Source organism: Larus michahellis, chromosome 24, assembly GCF_964199755.1.
Source record: "Larus michahellis chromosome 24, bLarMic1.1, whole genome shotgun sequence".
NCBI classification, from domain to species: domain Eukaryota; kingdom Metazoa; phylum Chordata; class Aves; order Charadriiformes; family Laridae; genus Larus; species Larus michahellis.
Genome location: NC_133919.1, coordinates 4,447,694 through 4,472,590, shown reverse-complemented (window position 1 = coordinate 4,472,590; position 24,897 = coordinate 4,447,694). Strand labels below are relative to the sequence as shown.

General features: G+C 47.1%; 1 protein-coding gene across 7 annotated transcripts; it reads right to left on the bottom strand.

Annotated features, from left to right (window-relative positions):
- Positions 1-371: 371 nt before the first annotated feature.
- On the bottom strand, positions 372-23,771 carry GOLPH3L (golgi phosphoprotein 3 like). 7 transcript variants are annotated; one of them, XM_074566474.1, is made up of 17 exons: positions 23,482-23,771; positions 22,832-22,883; positions 22,307-22,451; positions 21,910-21,973; positions 20,274-20,310; positions 19,852-19,872; positions 19,724-19,750; positions 18,989-19,056; positions 16,949-17,100; positions 16,088-16,338; positions 14,855-14,918; positions 11,112-11,188; positions 10,287-10,361; positions 6,503-6,697; positions 2,335-2,466; positions 2,034-2,148; positions 372-1,522 (listed from the first exon to the last, which is right to left on the bottom strand). In XM_074566474.1, exons 2-17 carry the CDS (start codon positions 22,862-22,864, stop codon positions 1,095-1,097), a joined length of 1,884 nt encoding a protein of 627 aa, XP_074422575.1. In that variant the 5' UTR covers positions 22,865-22,883; positions 23,482-23,771; the 3' UTR covers positions 372-1,094. The 7 variants fall into 7 exon arrangements, with proteins under 7 accessions (XP_074422575.1, XP_074422574.1, XP_074422576.1 ...); XM_074566473.1 differs by lacking the exon at positions 23,482-23,771 and adding an exon at positions 22,977-22,999; XM_074566476.1 differs by lacking the exons at positions 372-1,522; positions 2,034-2,148; positions 2,335-2,466; positions 6,503-6,697; positions 23,482-23,771 and adding exons at positions 7,434-8,374; positions 22,977-23,097.
- Positions 23,772-24,897: the final 1,126 nt, after the last annotated feature.

Genomic DNA, 24,897 nt, shown 5'->3' with positions numbered 1-24,897 from the left:
CCTCCGGCAGAGCCCCGCACGGCGGCCCCGAGCGCGGACGGCGCAGGGTGTGGGGGCACCGGGGCGAAGAGGGGCCACCCCCGGGCAGAATGGCTGGGTCAGGCCGCGGGGAGGCGAATGGGTTCCGGGATGGCCCGAGGCGTCCCCGGTCAGGGCTATGCGGGATGGGGCCAGCGGACGGCACCGGCCCCACCGCCCGCGGACACATCACCGGGAGCGGCGGCTGATGCGCGGTGACACAAGCGCCACCATCAGCTCTGGAGACCCCGGGGACACCCCCCGCCACCCCTTCCCCTGCCAGCCCCGTCACCAGAGGGGGCAGTGGGACCCACCGCAGCTACCGACAGCAGATTTAAACACCCAGGAGTCCCTTGGGCTGCAGAGAAATACATTTAAATGAACTACAGATTAAAGTGGTGGTGGAAGGGGAGAGGGTTTAAAAAAAAAATAATAATAAATCACAGTTTAACTTCCTCTCTTACTAGAAAGAGCAGGAGTATGGCAGGAGCACCGCCTGGGGGGCTCCACGGCCTTTGCAGAGCTGCTGCTCGATGGCCACACTGGCCCAAGGCTTCCCAGCCAGCGCCGGGGTTGGTCCTTGCCACCCCGGAGCCGTCCCTCCTGCCCGCGCCCCTGCCCCAGGGTGTCAGTGTGAGCCCCAGGGGAACCCGTGCTGCCTGGGCACCCCAAAGGCAAGATCTGTGCATGGGACAGGGCGCCAGGGAGGCAGCTGGACAAGCCGGCCCACTGGGAGCTGTTCCACAGCCCTGCTCAGGCTGGGAGCACACACAGGTAAGGCTGGGCTGGGCCACCTCCCAGCTCCGCGCTGGCCCAAGGATGAAGCCCATGGGATGGGAAGTGAAGAGCTGCCACCACCTCTCCCGCAGGCACCGGCCTTTGGAGATGTGACCTGCCCGCGGGGGTGGGCGCTCACCCTCCCACCCCTGCCCGGGGGAGTGAGCGAAATCCCCCAGTCCCCCTGAGCTGAGCCCACCCACTGCTGCAGGAACTCCATGCCCAAATACCCGCAGCCTTGTGTCGAGGGGGTGAGGCTCCCCCCGACACACGCCTGGTTTAGGGGGCTCTGGGACTTTTTAGGACTTATTGAAGGCTGCCAGAACGGCCCAGATCATCTCCGTGCCCTTGGCTTTGGCAGCTTCCACCTCAGGGTCCATATCGAGGAGGTCCTTGGTCCTGTTCATTGCCACATCGTACTTGTCATCTGCCAGGCTGGCGAGCACGTTCTCCAGCACGTCTGAGGAGTGGGCCAGCACCAAGAGAGCCAGAGTCCTGCGGTCCATGCGGTGGGGGTCGTTCACCCACCGCTCCAGCATGCTCTCCTGGAGCTTCTTCACCAAGCGCTGCTTCTCAGTGGCGTTGCTGACAGGGTGGGTGGTCATGTCGAAGAGCAGGAAGTTCTGCTTCTCTGTGGTGAGGATGCCCTTCTCCACCAGCGCCTTGGCGATGCGTTCTCGCACGTTCCTCAGCTGGTACTGCAGCTTGAAGGGGTTCCAGGTCTCCCCTGCAGGAGAGGAGACTCCATTCAACACTGGGGCAGCAGCAGCTTTGCTACCCAACCCCAGTGCCCAGGCTGCTTCCAGCCCAGGACCATCTGTGCTTGCATGGACACCAGTCCCTTCTGCAGGAACCCTCTTCCTCCCCTTGGCCTGACTATGACCCACTTCTCCCTCAGTCCAAGGTGGCAAAGCTCCCGGTGGCCACAGGGCGCAGCAGCCTGGGGCAGCTCCCTTTGGAAAGCCCCTTCTACCCAGGACCTTGGAACCCAGACTCAGTGAAGACTCATCATAAAAAAAAGAGGCAACAGGGAGCAAAGTCCAAGTCTTCCACCGAGCTCCTAACAAGAAAGACCTGGAAAACTGTTTTCTGTGCCCACATTCAGCCTTCCCCTGTTCTGCTGTCAGTATTCTGCCCATCTCCAGTGAAGCAAGGGGATGGCCAAGCCATGGAGAGGGGACAGACAGCAGGGACAGGCCCCGAGCGAGCTGTGAGATGGTGTCTCTAACTGGCCCTACCAGTGAGCAGCTCTATCCAGGTCTGCACCGTTTCTGCAGACTCCGTGGCCTTGATGTGCCGGAGAGTCTCATCCAGCAAGACATCACCAGTCGGCGCATCTGACTTCAAGAGCACCTGGAAGGACAAAGCAGAAGCATGGCGTCAGGCTGGACGCAGACCTGCGCTCCCTTCCCAAAGGAATGGGGCCAGCCCCGGCGTGCAGTGCTGCCTCCGCAAAGTTTGCTGCCAGAGGGCTCGACTGGGGTGGACGGAGCCACAAAGCCTGTCGATCCCCCAGCCCAGCTCCTGCGGCTCCTTCACCTTCCTCTCCAGCAGCCTCTTCTTCCTCATGGAGAGTGGCTCCAGGCAGATCCGGCCGCGCAGAGCCAGCTCAATGAGGATGCCGCCCCGCAGGCCTGAAGAGATGCAGTCATTCCAGAAGGAGGTGTAGCCCTGTGAGAGAGAGGATGGACAGAAAGAGAAGAGAGATGGGAAGGGGAGCTCCGACAAGTCCCCCCCACCCCTCCCAGGCCCACCCAGGCGACTCTCCCACCGCTCAGCTCTGCCTCCCCGGCCAAAGGGCTTTCCCCACCAGGTGAAAAGTGCTCAGCAGCCCCAACTAACCCCCTTCCCCCCTGCAAACATTGAGCAATTCCGGCTGTTCACTTCCCGCTGCACCCACACCCACCCGGCACACCCCAGCGCTGGCCAGGCGGCTGCGCCCCACTCCAGATCGTAAAAAATCCAAGCAACAATGAGAAGAGCAGGGCCCTTTCCCCTGGCAAGCCCCTGGTCACAGGAGGACGTTGCTGCTGCTGCACCAGCCACTTGCGCTCCGCTCCGCCCTGCCCCAGCGCCTTCTGCGGACACATCCAGGGGAAACAGGAAACAAAATCTGCCCTTCTCCTTGAAGAAAGCCCCCCACCAGCTCCAGGCATGCCCTGAGAGTAATTAGCTGGATGAAGAAATCGCTCATCAGACCTGTGAAGAAGAGCTTCCCCACTACTCGCAGCGCCATCCCACGGGGAACAGGCTGCAGGAAGCCCCAGCCCCACCACAGGGCACAAGAGCTTCCCCAGCCCCTCGCCCACCCCACCCTTATCGCACCCCCCCCCTCAAATCCACCTGCACACTTCTGCCAGGGAAGAGAATTTTTCCAGTCAGGGATGAAGGATGGGAAAATACATCCCTCCTCTCCTGCCAGAGTGGGCACCTCAGGGCTGGGCGACAGCAGTTCGGGTCCCACCAACAGCGCTGGGGCCGCTGCTGACCAGATCTATGTGGACTCAGCACCTTCCACACATGGCCCCAAGCCTGTTCTCCGAGCCTGCCACGGGACGGGGTCCTCATCCCGAGAAGCGTAAGGTCCAAAATCATTAAGGCATTTGGCAAAGCAACAAGCAGGTGCAGAGGTCTGGAAAATACAACCCACGAGGAACCAGCTCGTTTTGGTCCAGGGAAGAGAAGACGGAGGGAGAACAGGATAAGGGGGGTTCAGACGCATCAAAGGCAGCAGCAAAAGGGAAGGGAATGGCCAGTTCCCCCGGCCACTGTGGATGGGACAGAGTCCTGGGCTAAAACTGCAGCCAGAGAGAGACTGGAGCTGGCACCAGGGAGAAAATACTGTCCAGACAAGAAAGCCCAGGAACGGTTCGCCCCTGGAGGGAGGGCGCAGGGAAGGGAAGTCTCTGTCCCTTGAGGTTTAAGAACATTCAACTGATGCTTCTCGGGAGAGCGCTGACCCTGGTTTGAAAAATGGGACAGCCCAGGTGACCCCTCCGTTCCCTTCTCCCACTTGTCTTTTATCCCCTGACTAGAACAAAGCCCCGCTGTTCCGCCCCGACGGCTGCTGTGCCGTGGCATGACGTGGGGTGGCAGTCCGTGGGTTTCAGGGCAAGCGGAGAGCAGAGAGGGCTGTGGGGAGAGGGCTCCCAGGCAGGTGGTGGGGCTGGGAAAGGGGCAGGCACTGGTGTCCGAGATGGGCCCGAGGGAAGGGTGAGCCAAGCGGGATGCAAAGTCACAACTGGCTTATTTGCAGGGTGATGCCAATACACCAGAAATGCTACAGCCCCAGTTCGTAACTCCCTTTTCATTGCTTTTTTTTCCTCTGTAGGGAGTGGTGGTGGGGAGGAGAGAAAGGGCAGGTCTAAAAGCTACTAGGAGATGCAGACAAAGCAACCTACCGAGCCCCCTCCCCAAGGAAAAAAGGGTGAGAACACGCAGCCTTCCTACATGGAAACTTTTACAGTCCATGTGGGTAAACTCCTGTCCCCAGCCTGTCTGTTTGTACAGTGCATCTGGACACTGGGTTGGTTGCTCAGCTTGCGTAGCACAGAGAACCATAAAAGAAACAAAAATCCTTATTTGCTTTCTTCATTTCCTTGTGAGGAAAGACAATGCAACCTTTCATCCCTGCCCTGCTGACTTCCGTCCATGGGAGACACGCTCGGTTTTGCACGTGCCCTTTAGGAACAAGTTTTCCAGAAAAGGGTATGGAGGTGACCGAAAGTTCCAGTTCACTGGGCTGGAAGGCACGCTGCCCCTAGAAAACGTTAAGGGGTCTGAAATCAAACAAGTTGAAAGCTCCTGGATTACTTTCAGCTTCTGGAATTAGGCTGGGTACAAATGCCAGGCTGGTGTGCAGCCAGTTTCTCCTAGACGGGCAGACTGGTACTTAAAGTAATGAAATTATGCTGTGAGCTCACTGGATTTGGCTAAAACTGTCTTGTTTTTTTTCCAATCATCAAACCAGGAGTGAACAACAGAGCTGGGAAAACCCAGTGCCTGGGAGCTCAGCTCACGGCCAGTTACTGCTGCCTCTGGTTTTCCTTTAGAGACAGAGGAATGCGGAAGGACAGGATGGGGAGAAAAAAAAAAAAAGAAAAAAAACAGGGTGACAGGTGGTTTGGGTTTTATTTTTTTCTTATCTATTGTGCTCTCCTAACTCCCTGATGGCTGAAGGACCATTCCCAGGAATATATTAACCAAACCAAGAATGCTAAACATAGCCCAGGAAGAAAGCAGACCATGCCACACTCCTAAGCTGTTCTCAAATATTTGCATGATGTTCTCTTTATAGTCCTGCTCTCTTGTCACTTCCTTTTTGGCTCAGCAAGTCCTAGATCTTATCTGGGTTCGTTAAACAGGACAGCTACAAGCCTCTCACACAACCCACAGCTCTTCCCTGCCGGATCTGCAAGCGTGGTCCACGTCAGAAGTCACGGCCTGAGCAGGTCTACGTGAGAGCAAGGCACCAGCTCTGACCAACTCAGCACTAACAGGGCCCTACGGAAAAAAAAGAAAGCTCAGGAACCTCATAGGGGCTTAATTTCAACTCAAAGAAACATGAAGAGAAGGTGGCCCATCTACCACAGCTTTGACAACCACGATGTCTCCTTTCCTCAGAAAGAGGGACAGGCTCACAGGAAGAGTGCTCCTGGAGCAGAAAAACCTGTGTTTAAGGCTCTCCTCTGCCATTATCATCCCAAGAAGTACCTTGGGCAACTGGTTTGCTTCCCCTGGTCTTGATTTCCCCATCTGTTTGACAGGAGTAGCAGCATCAGATTCCCCCAAAGAGATCAAGATGATGCACGCACTGAAGATGATAAGGCATGCCGGCACAGCAGATAAGAGCGAAGCAGCTCAGAGAACTCAGCCCGAGATGTCTTCTCCTTTCCCCACGGCTTGTTCTAGGCAGAGCTGAGAAATGAGCTCCCACTGGCTGTAAGCACAAGACCATTCACTTTGACCAGGGTCCCTCTCCAGCAGAGAGCAACCCCCCGAAAATAACCAGCTGTGAAGTTTGTCCGTTGCTGCCAAGGAATGCCCTTAAACTGGCACACGTGGGTGAGACGAGCATCCAGCAGAGGGATTCCCATCCAGACCCGCTCCCCTCCTGCCCGGAGCTGCACGATGCCATTCCTGCCCAGCCGAGGCAATTACCGGCCGGTACACAGAGACGTGGCTCCTACCTCCTTCGCCGCTGCTGTGTTCAGACCCATCCTGTGCCTGCTGTCAGCTCCTGTTCCAGCTGCCTTCTCTCAAAATCTACCCCTGCCATTTCTCACATCAATTTTTAACAAAGCGGAAACTGCTGTGCTGCAGCTGATGGTTTTGGGTCGGAGAGTGCAATTCATAAACGTCCTCTTCCCTCGCCCATCTGACGCATAAGGTGAGGCTCCTTTTACCCCAGGTCTTTGACCCTGGCAAAGAACAAACCCGCCTTTGCTCTGCAAATGTCAGTCACACAACACCCTAAGGCAGCCCTCACCTCCAGACTGCTCCTCACAGTCCTCAGGGCAGAGCTGGCGGGACAGCACTTGGAAGCAGTCTCCACAGCTCAGTTTAAGCTACACACAAAGGTGGTTTTGCACAAAGCAGGCTGGCTTTACTGAAGAGGATTCAGAGGAACTCGTCTGATCCCTTCTGCTGCTCACCAAGATCCTACCCTCCAGGTACACCAGGGCAGCGCTGGCGATGCCCATCTTACCTCCTTGTCCTTCAGCCCCAGGAGCAGCACCTCCTCCATAAGCGTGAGGCGGATATCTTTGGAATCATCAGGATCACCATCGTTCGGGTCTCTGTCCGCAGCCGCATCTTCCTCACTGTTGGGTTTCTTGTCCAAGTTCCTTCCCACCTCAGCACGCCGCGCTCGGTGTGTCAGCGTCGTCATCTCCCCCGCCAGCTGGGCATGGAGAACAGAGGTCAGCCCCGTGTCCAAACATTATGGGCTACACCAGTGCTAAGTCCCAAGCCCCGAGCCCCAGCCCCCAGGGAGGCCCAGACAAGGACGAAGGACGCTTGTACCTTCCACCCAAGGACTCCTGGCTCACCCTTCCCAGGGTGGCCATACCGGAGTCACCAATGGGGAGCGGCCGGCAACACACCTGAGGAAGCGAAATGGGGGCTGCAGCAGAGTCCCTTCCCCCGGGGGCCTCCACGGGCGACGTGGCCCCGCATCCGCACGGGACGCCAGGCAGCGCCCTCGGCCCAGCTCCCTCTCACCTCCTCACGGCGGTCAACCAGGCGCACGGCCGGGCTCGCGCTGCCCACCCCGACCCCCCGAGCGGCGGTAACGAGATCCCGCGGCTCCCCGTGCGCAGCGCGCCGGGCCGGGGGCGGCCGGGGCCGTGCCCCCCCGCCCGCCCTTACCCCGCCCGGCGGCTCCCGCCGCGCTGCCCTCGCTCCCTCCCGACGCGCGGCTCGGGGCCGGCGGGCAGAAGCGCTTCCTGCTGGCCGGGGGCGGGGCCGCCCCGGCGGCTTCCTGCGCTCCGGTAGGGCGGCGCGCCGCTCGGCGCCGGCCAATGGGAGGCCGCGGGGCCGGAGCCGCCAATGAGCGCGGGGGGGCGGGGCGAGGCGCCGGGCCCCGCCCCATTCATTAGCGGCGCGCCGGCACGCGCCGTACAGAAACACGCGGCAGCGCAACGTCAACGGCGTTTTAATTGAGGAACGGTAAAAAGACAGTCTGAATATTTAAAAGTCAAACACGTCAAGAAACGTTTAGCTCCCCCCCCCGCGCGCAGAAACAGCTTCACTCCCATTCATTCACAGCACAGGAACAATTAACAGGCCTCAGTTAGAAAAATGTCTCCCATTAATGCTACAATTAATCATTTGCAGTACAGACAGGCTCCTTCAAATCATCTCACACCGCTATAATAGATGCCTGCCACACATGAACACTTTGTAATTACATGCATGTCTCATCACAGCTGTACAGAAACTCCTGCATTTTGGCATGAAATATGCAAGGGGGAGGATGAAGAATGCTCATTTTTCACACGAGTCTGGTGCCTTCAGTCTGGAGGAAATGCACAGAATCAACCCCTGCAACAGTCCCAGTAGTAACAGTGAAACTGCCAGCGCCAGGTAATGCTCCAGAAAGGGCCCCGAGATCCCCGGGGTCCACACCCCATGGTGGGACCTGGGCTGGGAGCTCCTCGGCTTCGGGACAACCCAAAAGCACCAGAGAAACCAGGTGCTGCCAGCAACAGCCACAACACGACGGCCACCAGGATCTACACGTGGCATCAGCAGGGAGGCAAATCCCCCACATCACGCCCTTTCCATCTTCCCCAATGGGGTACAGCCTCCCATGAAAAATAAGTACCAATTTCTTCAGCTGGACTTCTCGACCGATCTTTCCTTTAAATGCTCTCCATTTGGATCACAAATATCAAAGAAAAATCCCTAAAAGTTACCTAAATATGAACATTCACATTAAACAACAAACTGAAAGCAGTGTGGAGAACTCCGTAACCAAACAGGAGGAGACAGGCATCTAGAACTGCTCCTTTGGCTCGCTGATCTTTCTCCTTTTGGGCAGCACATCCTGACTCGACGACAGCTCGAACTGAGGGACCTGCCACGGGAGAATAAAGACGGCGTCACGGGCTGCCGCGTGGCCCAGCCCGCTCCCTGCGCCACCAGCCTCAACCTGGGAGGCGCCCACCCCCGCAAGGCGCTGCGTGACACAGAGCGCCGTGCGTCAGGCTCAACCTCACTGGCACCTGGTGCCTGCCCAGAGGTGCTGAGCCCAGAGTAACATCTGGATGCTGTTTTCTGGCAGAACTGACCCTCCCCGCGAATTCCCGCAGGAGGGCAGGGATGTGTTTGTGCCGCAACGGCAGCACCTCCTGCTTGTCGCAGCTCCAAGGGCACGTCATGAGCACGGAGCCCCCTGGGCAGAGGCGGCACACACGGAGCCCAGCTCCCCACGCAGGAGCCCCATCAGGGACAGGGCAGAGCCAGCATCACCGGGAGGGCCCGGCACGGCACCACAGCCCTGCACCAACGGCCCAGGCTCAGCACCACACGGCCTCGTCCCACCAGCTGTAATGCTGTTATTTCTCACTCACGCACGCGGGAAAAGATGACAACTCAGGCTGTACTCTGCTGTGCTTTTGATTATTTAAAGTAACTGTGTTGTGTTTAAATTCTACTGTTAAGCTCATTAACAAAACCTTCTTTTAAGAAGATACGGCGATAGTGAGCATACAGAATGACGGGCTGGGGTTGTTGTTTTGGGTTTTTTTTTTTCACATCAGTGAGCGACAAAAAATACTGCCTATGACCCTGGGGTTAGAAGTAAAAAAATTCTATTCTGCAGTAAGCAGTACTCTCTGTTACAGAAAAACTGAATCTACTAATTCTATATTCTGAATTTATCATCTCCACTTCACGACTTTGTTGCAAACTCTAATAGCCCTTTTCACACGCAGCTCTCATACACAGGTATTTTTATGACACGGACCAATTTATCTTCTGGATTTCTTTAGAACGTTCTGCTGAGGCATGAATTTTACACACTCCCAAGCTTGATTTCCACCAGCCTCTACAGAACTAAGGAAACCATTAGTTCAGGAGAAAACTACTGGCAACGGTTGAGCAGCACGTTATGAATCCTTACAAAACTACTGCACTAAAAATTAATGAAGAGCTTTCCTGAGCAGGGACAGGAAGGGTACCATTTTCCTTGGCCCTGACACATAATTCCCCCTCCTGACTGTAAATGAAGAACACTTACTTATTTACTAGAACAGCAATATCCACTCCACAGCTTTTTCTGAGAAGAACCTACCAGTAACCCTAAAAATTCACAACTAAGAGAGATGTTGAGGACTTGTGAAGGCCCCCAGAGCCTCCCGAGCCCAGCTGGTGGAGGTGGCAGCAGCAGACAGCTGGGGACCCCCAACACCATCCCCAAAGGCCAAATTTCCCCCTGAAGACAACTTCTGCTCCACCTGTGCAAGGCTGGAGGAATTGGGTTCCCCGCAAGTAGCACCAACTACAAGACACATCTGCTGTGACCAAGCAAAGAAATAACAGATTTTTCTTGGTATGAATGAGTCAAAGAGACGAGGTTAGAGTTTTGGCCTCGTGTTTTCCAAGTAAGATCACCAGCAAGCATATGGTACGCTGGGCTGGGGATCTCTGCTGGCACACACTCCCATCAACTACGGATTAACCCAGTGTGGAATTTGGCTAACTGCATTCTCAAGAAGATGTAACTCAATCATAAGGAATCTTTCTCAACCTGTGTTAACATCAACACTCAGCTTTTAACTCTTTGGAACAGATTTTTTTTGGACAGTAAGAATCCAAATGTGTTGAATTTAATGGGAATTTTAGAAGTGATGAGAATTCCATTCTGTCAACGTGAAGTGTATTAAATCTTAAGAGTTTCATTCACTGCTTGGAACCAAAAAAGGCTTAAAGTTGAAGAGAAGCAGAAAGAACAGAACTAGAGAAAAAACCGTACTAACGGCACTGACCTGAAATATCTTTCCACTTCTTGTCCTGCTCTCTGACACATTAAGTTCAGATGTCTTACTTGCCAAATGATCGACCTAAAACTCAAAAAACAGACATTACCTTGTGACAGCAGTAAAAAAAAATAAAATATATATATATATTAGAGGCTACAGCAGGGTTCAGTGCTGCAGCATGCAAAGAGCTCTGGCTCCGCTCACCGCAGTGCTTGAGCTGAGATTTAAATATGGGAGTATCCCCATTAAAGTCAACAGCACTATTTACAGCTGAACGTGTAGAGCCCCGACGGATCAAAGCAGCAGTTATTCTTACACAGTAAGTCACTCGCAGTTACCTAGGGCTATGCTGTTATAAGACATCTTAAGGACCTGCGTCTGAAGTAGTCCTCCACATTTAAATTATACCATTTTGCTAGACGCAGGGAATACAACCTGAGTTTTAAGGCTGCGCATTAAACCTGCATTTTAAGTTTTAATCAACCTTTAAACAAATTTTGATCTGTCAGAATTAGCAGAGAAATTTCTGTTAGGCAGAGTGCTTAGCTGCGGCAGTTTATAAACACAGAAATTACATTCCCATTTCTCTTAATAAGAGTCAGACCATCTGTTTGGTTTGAAAACCGTGTGACAGAGGAACAGCCTTTGATTTAGAATACTAACTGCTTTCGTAAAACACCAGAAAGTAAAATGCAAAGGCATTTTATTCCTGAAAATACTGATTGTGATAAACAAACCTTAACCAGATTACCTATTAATCACTCAAAGTAGGAAAGAAGCTTCATAAAAGCTCTAGTAAAAGTTTAAGAAGATAGAGTGCAGTTTTCATACCTGAGGATTAGAAACATACAGATTCTGGTTCCCTCCAGGCTTTGTAACTTCATCTTCTTCACAAGTTATATTTGGTTCTATAAAACAATTTTTCAATAATGAAGCACACTGTTGACAGCACACTAGCAGCCTCTTAACATTGATGTTTTGCCACAAGAAACACTTTATAAGTTCAGGGAACAGGTGTTTCAAAAGGGCTCCAATTCTTAAGTGCAAACAAGCCTTGCCTCGTATGTAATAAATAGAATCATGTTTGTTAATCAAATCAGGCTTTCTTAAAGGCTGGTGAAAACTTACACTGTTTCGACTCTTCACATACTTAAATCGCAGGCATCCAGCGTGCTATCTGGTGCACTTTGATACCTCAAGGCCTAAATCACAGGCATCCAGTGTGCTGTCTGGGGCACTTTGACACCTCAAGGCCTAAATCACAGGCATCTGGTGTGTTTTAACACTTCAAAGGGAAGAGCTAAATTGTGAGATAAGCTGAAAAGAGTCTCCCCAAGGACATTGATAAAGATGAGGAGCCTTCAGCCCCACGACCATCAGGAGGCGGGACAAGACCGACCCCCTGGCAACACGTCGCTCAGACACGGAATATACCAGGATTGACACATATATGGGAACCAGAAGAGTATATAATCAGCTACTTTCGGGAAGTGGGTGTGCGCCGTTGGCGGAGCAAAGACTCCCCGGCCGCCCAGCGCTGTTTTGCTTGCTGCCGCTTGCTTAATAAACTAATTTGATTAATTGGACTGGTTCCTGTCAATTATTGGGCCTCAATCTATAACATCGTACATCTTCAATTCAGTGATTCCCTATCACAACTTCCCACCAGAGGCAGGCAAGAAATGCTTACGCTAAGCAGCGCAGATTTACACACGGGACCTTTGGGGGCGTGGGCTTGATCCCCAAACTTGTTCATACACTGTACCACTAAAGGCTTGTCTACATTGGGATTTGCTTCCAAGTAAAAAGCCTCACGAGCCCGTTTTGCACTGCGGGGCCACCCTGGCCCAGCTTCTGCCCATTCTGAACCCCCTGCCAGCAGATGGCTCCCATTTTGTAGCCCAACCACACGCAGCCCAGCAGCGTGGGCCACAGTGCCTGGGGCTACCGTCCCCCGCATCCCCGCAGCAGCTGCAGGAACAGGCCACCGACAGGCAATGCTGGAGATTGTGGTGGTGTTTCTAATCCATGCTGGGTTTTTTCTAGGATACAGACATAAGCATGAACTGGTTAAAGATGGACTGAAGAATTTCAGGGTGATAAATGCCTTTTCACATGTCTTGTGGTTTCTATAAATAAAACATTACCCCAAGTCATTAAGACAAGCAGTTTGCTGCATTTTTTGCCTGGTTTTGTAACTTCTATGAATTCCTAAAAGCACCAGATACAGCTTTATACGGCAGTTCCAGTTCTGCAGCCTAATAGCATTGTCAAGATAATAACACTGATCTACACATGCTGTTTCCTACACACTTCCATTATTATTTTTGAACAGCATGGAAGCATTAGCTGTTCCACATTTTATTCCTGAAAAACACAACATTAATGCCGCTATTTAAATACACAGCACAGCCTGTTCAGTGTCGGGCTTGAGAGACAGGACACTCCAATCCATTTAAAAAAATAAAATCCAGGCTCAACCTGCTTTGTCCAACTGCCTCCACAAGCACTCGCGTCACCATGGCAGCCCCAAGAAGCTGCTAGTCTTGTTTGGGTTGGGAGGACCAAAAGCATCAGCACTGACACTTTCCTACTTTTATAGTTACGTGGAAAACAATGTGTCTGGAAGTTTTTATGAAAACTGGCGTTTCTGAAGTCTGCAGAACCAGACTTCTAATTCAAAGCAGATCCAGCTTCAGGGAAATGCATTAACAACAGCGAACAGAGCAAGCACCAGCACCAATGGGCATTTCTTCTAGGAGTGACATATATTTGTGATCTCCACAGAAGCTTCTACCTCTGCTACAGGAAAGCAGCATTTTACATTGGCTTCTCATCCAAATACAGGTTCTCTCCTTGTCGTCCCCCCCCAGCTTCGGTAAAAAAAAAAAGCTTGGTTTTCTACTTCAGTCTTGAGAATTGTGTTCCTTTAGTTATCCTATTTATCCTATTTTACATTAGCATACCGGAGCATTTTTGAGCATACTCATCTACATAATCTCCACTTAATCTTCTTCCAAAAAGGGCACTTATTTCCTCTTTGGATCCCTCTTTGCCATGATTGAAAAACCAAACCAACAGAAAAATCTTCCAGGGCATGTTTCCCGTAGCAGCTGTGGCCAGGACAGTTACTTTATTCTGCATTCAGAGCTTACAGCGGAGGAGATTTATACAACTGTAAGCAAACAGCACAGAAACAATTTATTTATAAAGGCTAAAAAAAAAAATTCCAACAGACCCAGTGCTGCTGTTTTTCTTCCTAAAGGATAAGCAGGTACTTCCTGATGTCCTGCACAGCGGAAAGGGCATCATTGTTTATTTGCTAACAAGGGAGAAGGCAGACTTCGTAGGTGTAGAGTCCTCAGAGTGCTTCCAAAACATAAGATTTCATTTATACTCTCTGCAGAACTCTCAGTTCAACTGCTTGTTGAAGTTGTTATATGAAACTTTTTTGAAATAAAAGAAGTAAATGTTTTTGGTACCTTCTTGAGAAGTGCTGCCTTACAAGCTTCCACCTGGAATTTGCTTTTTGCTGCTAGTCACATTTTTTGTGTAGTTTTACAGATTTTATGGTGTTAGGATTTTACTTGAGGAAACTCAGTTTGCTGAGATTCATACTAATAAATATGCTTTGCTAGAATGTATGCCTATTAAAACTTAAAGATCACTTGCAATTATCAAAATGCTCCACATACGCAGTAAGAAAAGAGGACCGGGGCGAGGTGTAAAAGCAAGCAGTTGGAAAAGGCACTAAAATAGCCAGCAGCGCAGACATAATTATACAATCATTCATAAAACAAAACATACTTTAAGATGAAGTTACTCATTGTACAAGCAAGCCACAGTAACAAACAATTGCCATTGTACAGAAGAACATGCATCATATGGATAGGGGTTTTTACATGGCTATCATTCAGTCCACCACAACATAAAACCTCAGAATTCTGTGTACAAGAGCCCCAATGGTCTTGATTCCTCCGCAACTACACAGACTGAAGTGTGTAGGGATTGCAGAATCAGCGTGTGGTCCTATTGCAGTCAGAGCGTAAGGAAAAAGTTTTGCTATGTGATATTTCTGCTAAACTTATTTAGTGGCTGAAGCTGCAAGGACACAGTCCAAACAGCTGTGATTTAAACAAAAATAGACCTGGACCATTTTTTGACCAGAGAATCCTGCTTCCTCTGTCTGCAATAATGAACTCAAGAGCAGAACGCTTCTGCAAGCTTTATGTGGAAATTAAATATATTAGTAAAAATATAGCAACAACCACAGTAGTAGAAAAATCAAACAATAAAATTTACTTCTAAATATATAATCCACTAAATTTAGCTTATTGGATAAAATGGAACAGAAGAGCAGAATTTTAACAGAAACATAAAAACATGCATTTGCTAACCAAGTGCTTCACAGAACAAAGCCATAAGAGAAAAGAAAGGCACAGCGATGTATGTGAAGAAAACAGAATGTAAGTTTGAATACAGTGGTCTGCATCACAAAATTAAGTTTTTGTTCTAGTAATATCAGGAAAGAGAGGGACAAACTGAAGAGACTTGAGAATATACATACAAGTTACCTTGAGCTTCTGAAATATTGACATTATTCCTATCTTCCACTTTATTATCCAAGACAGGATCTTCCTAGATTAAGAAACAGGTCTATCAGTTAACTGCAGATAAATAAGGACGAGGGTTTGTACTCAGATGCTTAGGGACAGAGCTTATTAGATGGATTCTCAGTGCTACAAATGGTATTGAAATAATTCAATCTGACACGGAATATACGGACTAGCTCAGTATTACTTATTAACACAAGCACACATTTAATTCAACTACCCCAAGAAAACCATCTGTAAAAAATACTAAAATTGTAACAACAGATATTGAAAGAATACTATCAGTACATTAATTACTGCCTGCCTTTTGCCTGTGAAACAGCAATTCAGAGGCATAGGCAGATTTAGGAGGGCCAAGTGGTTTACTTCTATCTCATCACCTACAGGCCACCCTAGCAGCGCTAATTGTATGGGCAGGGCCAAAAGCCCTGAAGCTCTGCCTTCTTCTCACCTATGGACAGTATAAATCAGCACACGTATTTGCACATTTTAACATGACTACAGGTATTTGCTGCCTGCCTCAACCGACCCCAGAAATACGTGTCTCCAATTGCTGAAGCGTGCACAAGCACAGTCCCAAGAGCTGTCCCGGGCGCTCCAGCATCAGGCTGCACACACCTGTCATGCACTCATGCCTTCAGCAAGCTTTGCTTGGTGCCTTTTTCTAGGCAGATTTCCCCAAGGAATATCTCAATACAGAATCGAGCTTGGTTTAGCTTTAGCTGTGGTACCACTAGCTGTACGTATGCTGCTGTACAAGAGGATCCCAGAGCAAATTTATTGCCAGTCAATACTGTGTGGCTGCAGCAGCTCCCCTGGGATTGGTATGGCACAGCTCCAGGGAGGTTTCACCAGCATCCTGTGTGTGGAGCTGAACAAATGGTACATGTACCCACAGCACAGAGCTGCCCCTTGGCTCTTCTCACAGAGACACAACCAACACCACCGCTCCTGACAGGCGTTATGCTGATGCACTTGTTCAATACTGCTCTAACTATGACAGGTTGCTAACTGGAGCAGTTGAATTAAAGTAAAAGTGTATCGAAGACATAATGTCTTGCTTAAATATATCTGGAAACAGAGTTTTTTACTAATGTGATAGTAAGACATGTAGTAAAACAATTAATGGCTCTTTTCCAGTCTATAAACCACAAAAAACTTTCAACAAGCTACACAAAACATTTGCGCTCTTACATTCATGTCCTGGTTCTCTTCACCATCTCTGTCCACTCTGAGCATATGGAGAGGCACATTAGTCTCTCCACTTTTTAGGATGCTTTTATCAACATTTTCCATTCGTTGTTTTTCAGTTGTAACTTTAACTTTCAGCATATGAAAAGGCGTTGGCACTTCACCCACATTCAGATACATAGGCTCCCCCTCAAATATCATCCCCTCACATTCACCCTCCTTAAAACCAGGAGGTTGGTAATCAGATGGCGTAACTGCAGAAAGAAATTCATTAAATGCGTCAGAATGAAACACATTCTTGTAAAATTAGTTTTGACTTGTGTGGTAAAAAGACTCTCTTCCCTTTTAAAAACAAAAAGCTACTCCAAAAAAAAAAACCTGTGTGTGGGGAGGGTAATCATCAATATTCCACTTGTACTAAATGAAGTTCTTTTTCCCCCTACATAACAGGCAAAAGTCAATTAAAGCTATTGGAGCTTATTTGAAATAGCTGAAATATTTGAATGATGAGCTAGGAGCTGATTTTTTCATTATAAAGCAATAATACATCCAGAAAGTAGAGACAGACATTTAAATAGTCATCCAAACACGTTACATTCTAACATACTCAGGAAAATTCAATTTGTTTTCAAAACACACTGAAATCCTTGCTCCAACAAAGCCAGTGACAAGACTGTGTTCCTGCAGGGAGATCAAATCCATTCCCCTTGGAGTTTAGAAACTGTTGTGAGAAACAGACACATGCAAAATAAAATAATTTAACAAGTCCAAGCAACCATAAAGGCTATACATTAAAGTGTTTCTTTGAATTGTTTCCCAATGTCTGAACACAGCTGATAAATCAAGGTAATATGGAAACACTACCTTCATCATAATAGAACAGCTTCATAGTCAGGCAGACGTCATTTGGTAATGGACTCAGGTTTTGCATCAGAACATAAATCTTGCGAATCAGGAGGATACTTGCTTTCTTGGTGTCTGCACAGGTGATTGTGGAATCCGTCCTGTTATTCTTACTAAAAATGCACAAAGTATTCAGATATTTTATTATTCTTTTTTTATATACAGAGTAAGCTGTTTCTAGTGTTAAGATACATGACTGTTCAACAGACTATGAGTGTCAGGAGCAGACATAACACGTATTGTCTAAGGTCTGAGGTTGTAGCCACTGCAATTCCTAGTACCACCTAAGTGACCTGCTTGTTTGCTGCCCCTTGGAAGATCAAATCCTGAGCCAGGGACCTAATGGAAGTGTTATGGTTCAGCAGCAGTTACCAACTACCATATTTTACATTACACAGTGCTTAAAAGATAGCCAATCTGAAAAAAAGGAAAGAGTAGGTACTTCTGAAAGCCCCAATTCTGCTAAGTCTTACATACTTGCTTTGCCTTAAATAAAACAAGGGACATTGACAAGAACAGCTACCAGTACAAAAATGCATGCCTAAGTGACTCTTGGCATCCAGCGCTGATATTTCCATGCTCCTGTTCTACCAGCCGCTGACCCAAACCCTACCTTACCACCACTAAAAGTGATCTCCCTCCGCTTCCCTGCTCCTCACAGCCACACAGCTTAGAGGGGCACCCGAGGACCCGAAGAGCCAGCGCAAGGCAAGCAACTGTGAGTTACTTCATTGGGTAACCGTCTCTTTTGAAAGCACACCCTTAACTGCAATGGTTTCAAACATCTCACCCTCTGCAGATAGTTATCCCCTTCCCTGCAGGGTGTCAGAGAAGCAGGCTCATGCCTTACATTAGTCTGGCATGAATTTACGCAAATACACTAAGGTAACCTGGTGTGGCTGAGAGTCACATCTCCTTCCACCAGTGTTTTTTACTTAACTACACTCAGCCCAAAGGACCTAGGTCTGCAGCACTGCAGCCTTTCCCCCCCCCCCTTTTTTTTTTATTTAAAAAGCATATTATGCAGGAGGAAAGTGGTTAGAAGTTTGTTAGGTACAAGCTTGCTACATTTCAATCACTTGTCTTAAAATAAGCCATTTCCTTGCAGCTGTGACTGATCAATAAACCCCTACAATAGAAGGTGGCTCAGCAGAGATGGGCAAGGGCCATGTGCCCATGAAGCTCAGGGAATAACACAGGTTGTCACTGTCCACAGCTGTTGCAAAGAAAGTCGACTTTATCTCAACACACAGGGGACTTGAGCATGACCTTCATTTTAGATAAACAGCTGTGTCAGTTGAGTGCATCAACTGGTGGTGTAAATGTTTCTCCCCACACTCATTAAAAGCATTTCAATGGCTCCTTGAGTTAGCCAGACCAGCATGGGAGGAGGGAATGTGTGGCTCAGCCACAAAGTATATAAAAGGTATAAAAACAACTAACAAAAGAATTCCAAAAACAGCAATGTGCTGGAGCAGGCTCCAACCCAGGAATTCCTTTCCCATGACTGGGGATGCCCAGTGTCATGACAGTGAGCATATGAGAGACCAGTAACGGGAATCGCACTGGTATTGTGATTGAACTGTGTATTGCAATAGCTATGCTTTTCTAAGCGTATTGCATTTTCAGTGTATTTTTTTTATCATCTCTTAAATGAGAAATCCCATATAACGTCAAGTATCTTCAAATAAGTAATCTGATATTAAACTTTCCACCCTCCACACATGGAATATCTTAAAGAACCTGGTCAGAGAGTATCAAACTCCAACCCTAAGAATCATCTTTTGAGTGGATCTTTAAAAATACGAGCATAATCTGACAAAATGACTCACTGCATTTTAAGAATGAGTCTAAGCTAATAGTATATGTTGATAAAATCAGTGTTCAGATCCAGAATTAAAAAAGGAAACACCAAACAGATAAAATCCAAAGTTTTTACATTCAAGTGTATGCAAATGGAATGTAAAGCCACAGCACAGAATAAAGTCACAGTGACAGTACCTGCTGAAATCCAGGAGTGGTCCATTGTGGGTGTACTTGAATTTGAAGTGGTAACATTCTGTAATTGTCTGCAAACAAATCCAGTAATCATTAAACTATAAGCTGCCAAGCAAACTACTATTGCTGCTGCTTCTGTCTAGTAATCTACCAACCTTGCCTTTAAAGAAAATGATAGCCCAACTCCTGTCTGATCCACTTACGTGCACTGAATACAGCTTTCTAATGCTGTAACAATTAACAGTATGAATATATGTAATTGTCATCAAATAAAAATGAAGATCTACACTATTTTCCAGGAATCACCACAATAAAGTTATTGAAACAGCAGCTTAAGTTTTTAGAATGAAATATTAAGTCAAATTTTAATCATTATGACAATGTTTCACACACATAACAGAGATGCAGGGACACCCAGTGGTTAGTTAAAACATACCGTGTTTTTCACAGAAAAGTTCCATAAATTTGTTAGGCAGAGTTAGGATGATGCGTCTTTATGGGCGTTTAACTCTGCAATGACACTCTGGGTTTCTTCTACTGCCCTGAGAGTAACCTGACACCAGATATTCAAAGGCAATTCCCTAGGTGGCAATCCTGATTAGCTCCAGTGATTCTCACATTTCGTATTTTAAGATGTCTTTTTTTTTAATGTTAACGTTAAGTACTATTGCTCGTATAGACATTTCACTATAACCACACTATCAGTAGTCACCCAGTAAAATATTTTAGCAGATTTACCTGAGGATCTTCTGGATGGGAACAGACCTGTTATTTTTAAAGTAAAGAGAGGAAGCAGAGTAAGAATTGTACTTATATCTAAGCATCTACCTTAAAAAACATGTATCTTACTTTTCAAAGATACTTACTGCCAGGACAATCATTCTTAGCTGTCAGAAACATAATTAGAGAAAGAAAAAGAACATTAAATGTATTCCATAGCCCATTTCTGATTACCAAGCTGTTTTGTTTCTCTGGAAACCAATGTAGACAACTAAGGCCCATTTGAAGAGAAACCTCTTCACACGCTTAACTCCTTTATCCATTTAAGAAGGGACTTACTCAACTGGCAGAAGAAAATTCCTATGCACACCTGACTAAGTGTTTCTGTTTACAAAGAACATTATCCTGAAACGTCTGCACATCCCCCATTGTAGCCAACTGTTTTAACATATTAAAGCACAGCTATCCCCTAACCAGAAAGTCCTGTAACTATGCTGGCAGCTAATGGACTTACAAAAGCGAATGTTCCAATACATTTAAAATAGCTAAATGATACTGAATGACTTACGTATTTCTTCTGCAAGGCATCATAGCATCCTAACATCCTGCAAAAGTCAAATAATAGTGTCCATCTACTACTAATTTCCATTTGCTTCACTGCTAAATGAAATAGTCCCAAATTCTTTGTTTCGCCTTAATATTAGAGCAATAAATAATATTTACTCCATTATTTTGTTATTAGTAGTGATACAAGCAATTACTATCTTTGTAACACCAAATCACTGTAACCTCTTTGCAGAATAAGTAAAAATATAATCTGTAAGTAAATTTATCAGTAAAAACATAATGCAATTGTACACATATTTTCAAACACTTTCTTACACAAGTATTCATTAATCAGTTTATAAATAAATACGTACTTCAGCTGAACACCAACATCTCTTCAGAGAGAAGTTATATTATTGCTGTTATTTAAATGTTGCAATGTGCAAACAACAGCCAAATAGTCAACCAAAACTTACCCTCATATTTTGCTAGCTATTCTTTTGTATATAGACAAAAAGCAAAAATTGGTTTTGGTGTGTACATGATGCCAAGTTAAGAAAGGTTACTCACTTGTAAACTCCAAACAGGTAGCACACACCTTTCACACAAAAACCTGGGAGCTTTCCTCGTCAGCATCCCCAGGCGGCCACGCCACTGCCCTCACTAATATTTGATGCGTGAGGGGAAGGTGAAATGCAGTGGGCGCCCCTTCAGATTCCTCTACCACAAAAGACCAATTAAGAAATTCCAGGTTACAGTAAAGGAAGCCTTTTTCCTACCTCTCTTAGTGACAACACACGGACAAAGAGTGGGTGACTAATTTCACCTTTAACATCAGAACTCAGACCTACGTCTCTGAACACCTCAACACTGACAGACACTGCAAACCCACTCTGCTGATTGCAGCATCATTTCTGATGCCTCACCTTGTCCTACAACTAGTAAAAGCATGAAAAGAAAAAAAGATGGCCTTTATAGAGGTAAAAAAAAGTAATTATATTTCAGGCAAAAGCCTTATATACGCTTTCCTAAACAGCAAGGAGAGCAGCCATGAAGTCTCACAGTTACCATGAACAGAAAGAAAATCAAAATAAATACCTCCGGTCCCAAGTGACATACACACACTCAACTGGGAGTGTGTAAGCGGACAGACTGTCATTTGTAGACACAATTCTGCCTTTGCATACAAAGGCCAACAGCACCCCTTTCTCACACAAGTCCAAGAGCGAGATCTTTAAATTCAAGATACAAAGTGGTAATAACACTGCATCTCCTGCTCAACTAGAGGGAAACTACTGGTTAGGTTTTTGCATCTATGCCTTGAGCACTCATATACAGCCACAGAAACTAATGTAAAGTATAATCACTCCGTAAACAAAGATTTGTGCTCCATTAAGTACCAGGTTGTAAGCCTTTCTAGAAACTGAACCGTACAAGCCAATTACTTCTCTACTGAAACACACACATTTTGACTTCCCATTTAAAAAAAAATAAATAATTGTCAACATAGTAAATACCATGCACTAAAAGCACTGCCTGGGCTCTTGTTCACTCACAGCAAGTGAACTTTTTCCCTTTGTATCTGGAAACAACGAGAAAGGTATCTTTCAGAATCAACATGCTATGGAATTGTTAATTATGCACTGTAATTAACATACCACTTCACCAGCTGAATAGAGCCAGGACAGTTCTTGTCTTCCCTCAGAATTTTGACACAGACATCTCAAAAAAAAAAGAATACATTCATCAATATTTACTTCGGACAAAATGCAACTGCATTGCTAACACAGTGAAGTTCATTCTCTAAAAGTATATATCAAAAGCAGACTAAAATTAACATTACCGACAGGTGCAGGCATAGTTTTAATTGCTGAATTAGCATCACCACTCTCACAAAATTCAACGATTAATGTAGTAATGAAATTTCCATTACAGTCATTGCAAGTGGCTATTACCTTTAATTAAGAAGACAAAGTAGCTTTAAAAACACTCATTAACTTCATAACCACCCTATGACAATAGATTTTGCAAAGAATCGTAAAAACAGGCTGTTACCATCCATGTATCTTGTTCCATAGGCACTTTCAGGAAAGATTCCTCTCAGATATGTAATGCAGGATACTGCTACTGCCAGGAGCCTCTTCACTAGCATCAGGGATTGCTGCTCAGTAGATATTTTGTTAGGAAATACAACTGCGCTCTGCAAGTCAGAGAAAGAAAAGACTTCACCTCTGTCCACAACAACAAACCTTTACAGTCTACAATCTGGTCCTGCTTACTGTTTTAATTTAATTGAAAACTATCACTTCCACCATTTATAAAGTTAAGCATATTCCTAACACTTGATGTTACTGTGTTTTTAGGACATAGCTGATTTCTATCAAGTGCATGACCACAAAGTTCAGACTCAAAAGTATTTCGCTATTAAGCATCTTTATTTGTAGTTAAAAGATGAAATTAGCCAGTCATTTTCAAGTGAAGAAATACTACAGAGCACCTGGGTGCACTATTTCAGCTAAAATTCACTGATTTTTCCAACTCAAATAATATACTGTGCTGAAATACACAAGAAAATCATACCACGCAATTCCTTTGCTTCTGAGCAGTTGCCATTTTGCAGATACTCTTCTGTCTGTTAATAAAACACCTGCATTAATACATGTATGACCACCACTCACAAGCGCGTGCAAGCCCAGACTGCAGCTATTCAGCTTTAACTCAGTACCTGAACCTATGAACACTTCCTGCACAACTGATTTGTATTAGTTCAAACACATGCCATAACTTTAATGACATGAAATAGGGCAGGAGAGTTCATATACTAATCACCAGTACTAGATTCTTGATCTTCACACCAGCACAGATGTCCCCCAAGGTTGCAGTATGTGGAAATGAGAATATAGTGTGCCTATTTATACAAAATATGAGCCTTTTAAAGCAATGCCCTGAAGTGCCAACCAGCAGCCAGGCTAACAGATTTTCAAAGAACCCTAAGAAGCATCTCTCCACATCATCTCCAGCCAAAGCTGAACCACCACCTTTGTAAAACACCTCTGGGCTTGTTTTCCTCTGTAATCTAAGTATTGTAAAAAGCAACCCCTCTCCAGCTATTGTTAAACCACATTTTCATTAAACCTTTAACCCTCAGCACCATGAACCTCACTCAAGACAAGCCTTCCCCGCCACCTCTAAAAACAAAAGGTACCCACACCTATTGACAGGGAAAATACCTTTGCTAAGTAGGAGCTTGGCCCTGGGCCATACAGGGAACTTAACCCCCCTCAGCTGAGCCTCCCCAAATCCACCTGATCTCAGTATGTGGCTGAGCTCAGCAGCTCTGTGACAAAAGGCCCTTCCAGCACTATCACCCCTACGGAAACAGAAGGTAAGAACAGCACAGGGTGGGCCGCACACTGCCCTCACGCCAGGGATAGCAAGGCCCCAAGGGCCGGGATCGACCGGGCCAGGGACCACAGCGGAGCACTCCGCGAGCGCCGCCCACGCACCACCCGGCCTGCCCCAGCCCGCCCCCCCGCCTCCGCTTTTATAAGGCAAGGGGCCGTGTGCAAAGGGAGAGGTGGGGCTCGCCCCCGGCACGCGGCACTGCGGGCCGTGCGCAGCGCCCACCGCCCCTGCCACCCCCTCGGCGAATGGCGCGGCGGGCTGAGGCAGTGCGTGGCCGCGCTTGGCTCTTTATCCGGCTAAATACAGCAGGGGTTCGCAGGAGCGGCTGTGCACTGAAGCGTTTTTAAGCCAGCATCAGTGTAATTTATGCTTAAACGTAAAGAAAAGGTTCTAGTGAGATTTCAGACTCAATCAACAGTTTACACGTGGAGGCTTTTTTCCTTCAGAGTTGGTTTTACCTCCCTGCTGGATGCAGGTGCTGTGCTTGATCCCAGGTCATGTTTCGTGGGTGTGATGGCAGCTGGAAGTGCTAGTGGTAGGGTCTGTGTTTGGGTGTCTGTCACCAAGACCCTGGGCCAGCGTGAACGCACTGGCAGTGGCTGCTGCGTTCCTGTCACCTGAAATAAAAGCCCTCGAAACCAAAAGTAGTTCAGAGAGGAAATACAGCTTTATTTCACATCAGGTGCTGGGGGAAAACCCACAAATCTAGCACCCCTTACTGGGGATATTCACCCGTTATTTGTACACAAAATATTCTCATTATTCTGCCTACCTAATACATAACTCCACCTAGGCCTACATATTCATTAGGATGACCAAATAGTCTTTTTGCCCACACATATCAAATTTTGGTGCGTCGGCAAAACACTTCTGCGCAAGTGTGAGTGTCTCAGTGGTCATTTGGGTAAGGAGACCCTTCCTCACATTATCCTTTTAAGGTATTGAGTCATCTCAGGACAGTAAAAGTTTTCTGTAAGTTTGCCAACTTCTTGAAGATAATAAGGATGTTCTTTGAACTAGCCATAACTCTATCCTGATTGGTATAGGAGTACGTACTGGACGTATAGAAGAACCTTGAAGTGATTAACTGCTTCTGGTTGTCTCCTCATTATCGCTATCTGTAACATCAGCTCAGTGACTAACTATTTTTATACAGCAAGAAAGTCAGTAATTAGCTATTTTCTCACACAGTAAGAAACAAAGCAGAGGCCTGTCTTTGGTAACATTCCCTCCCCACGCTT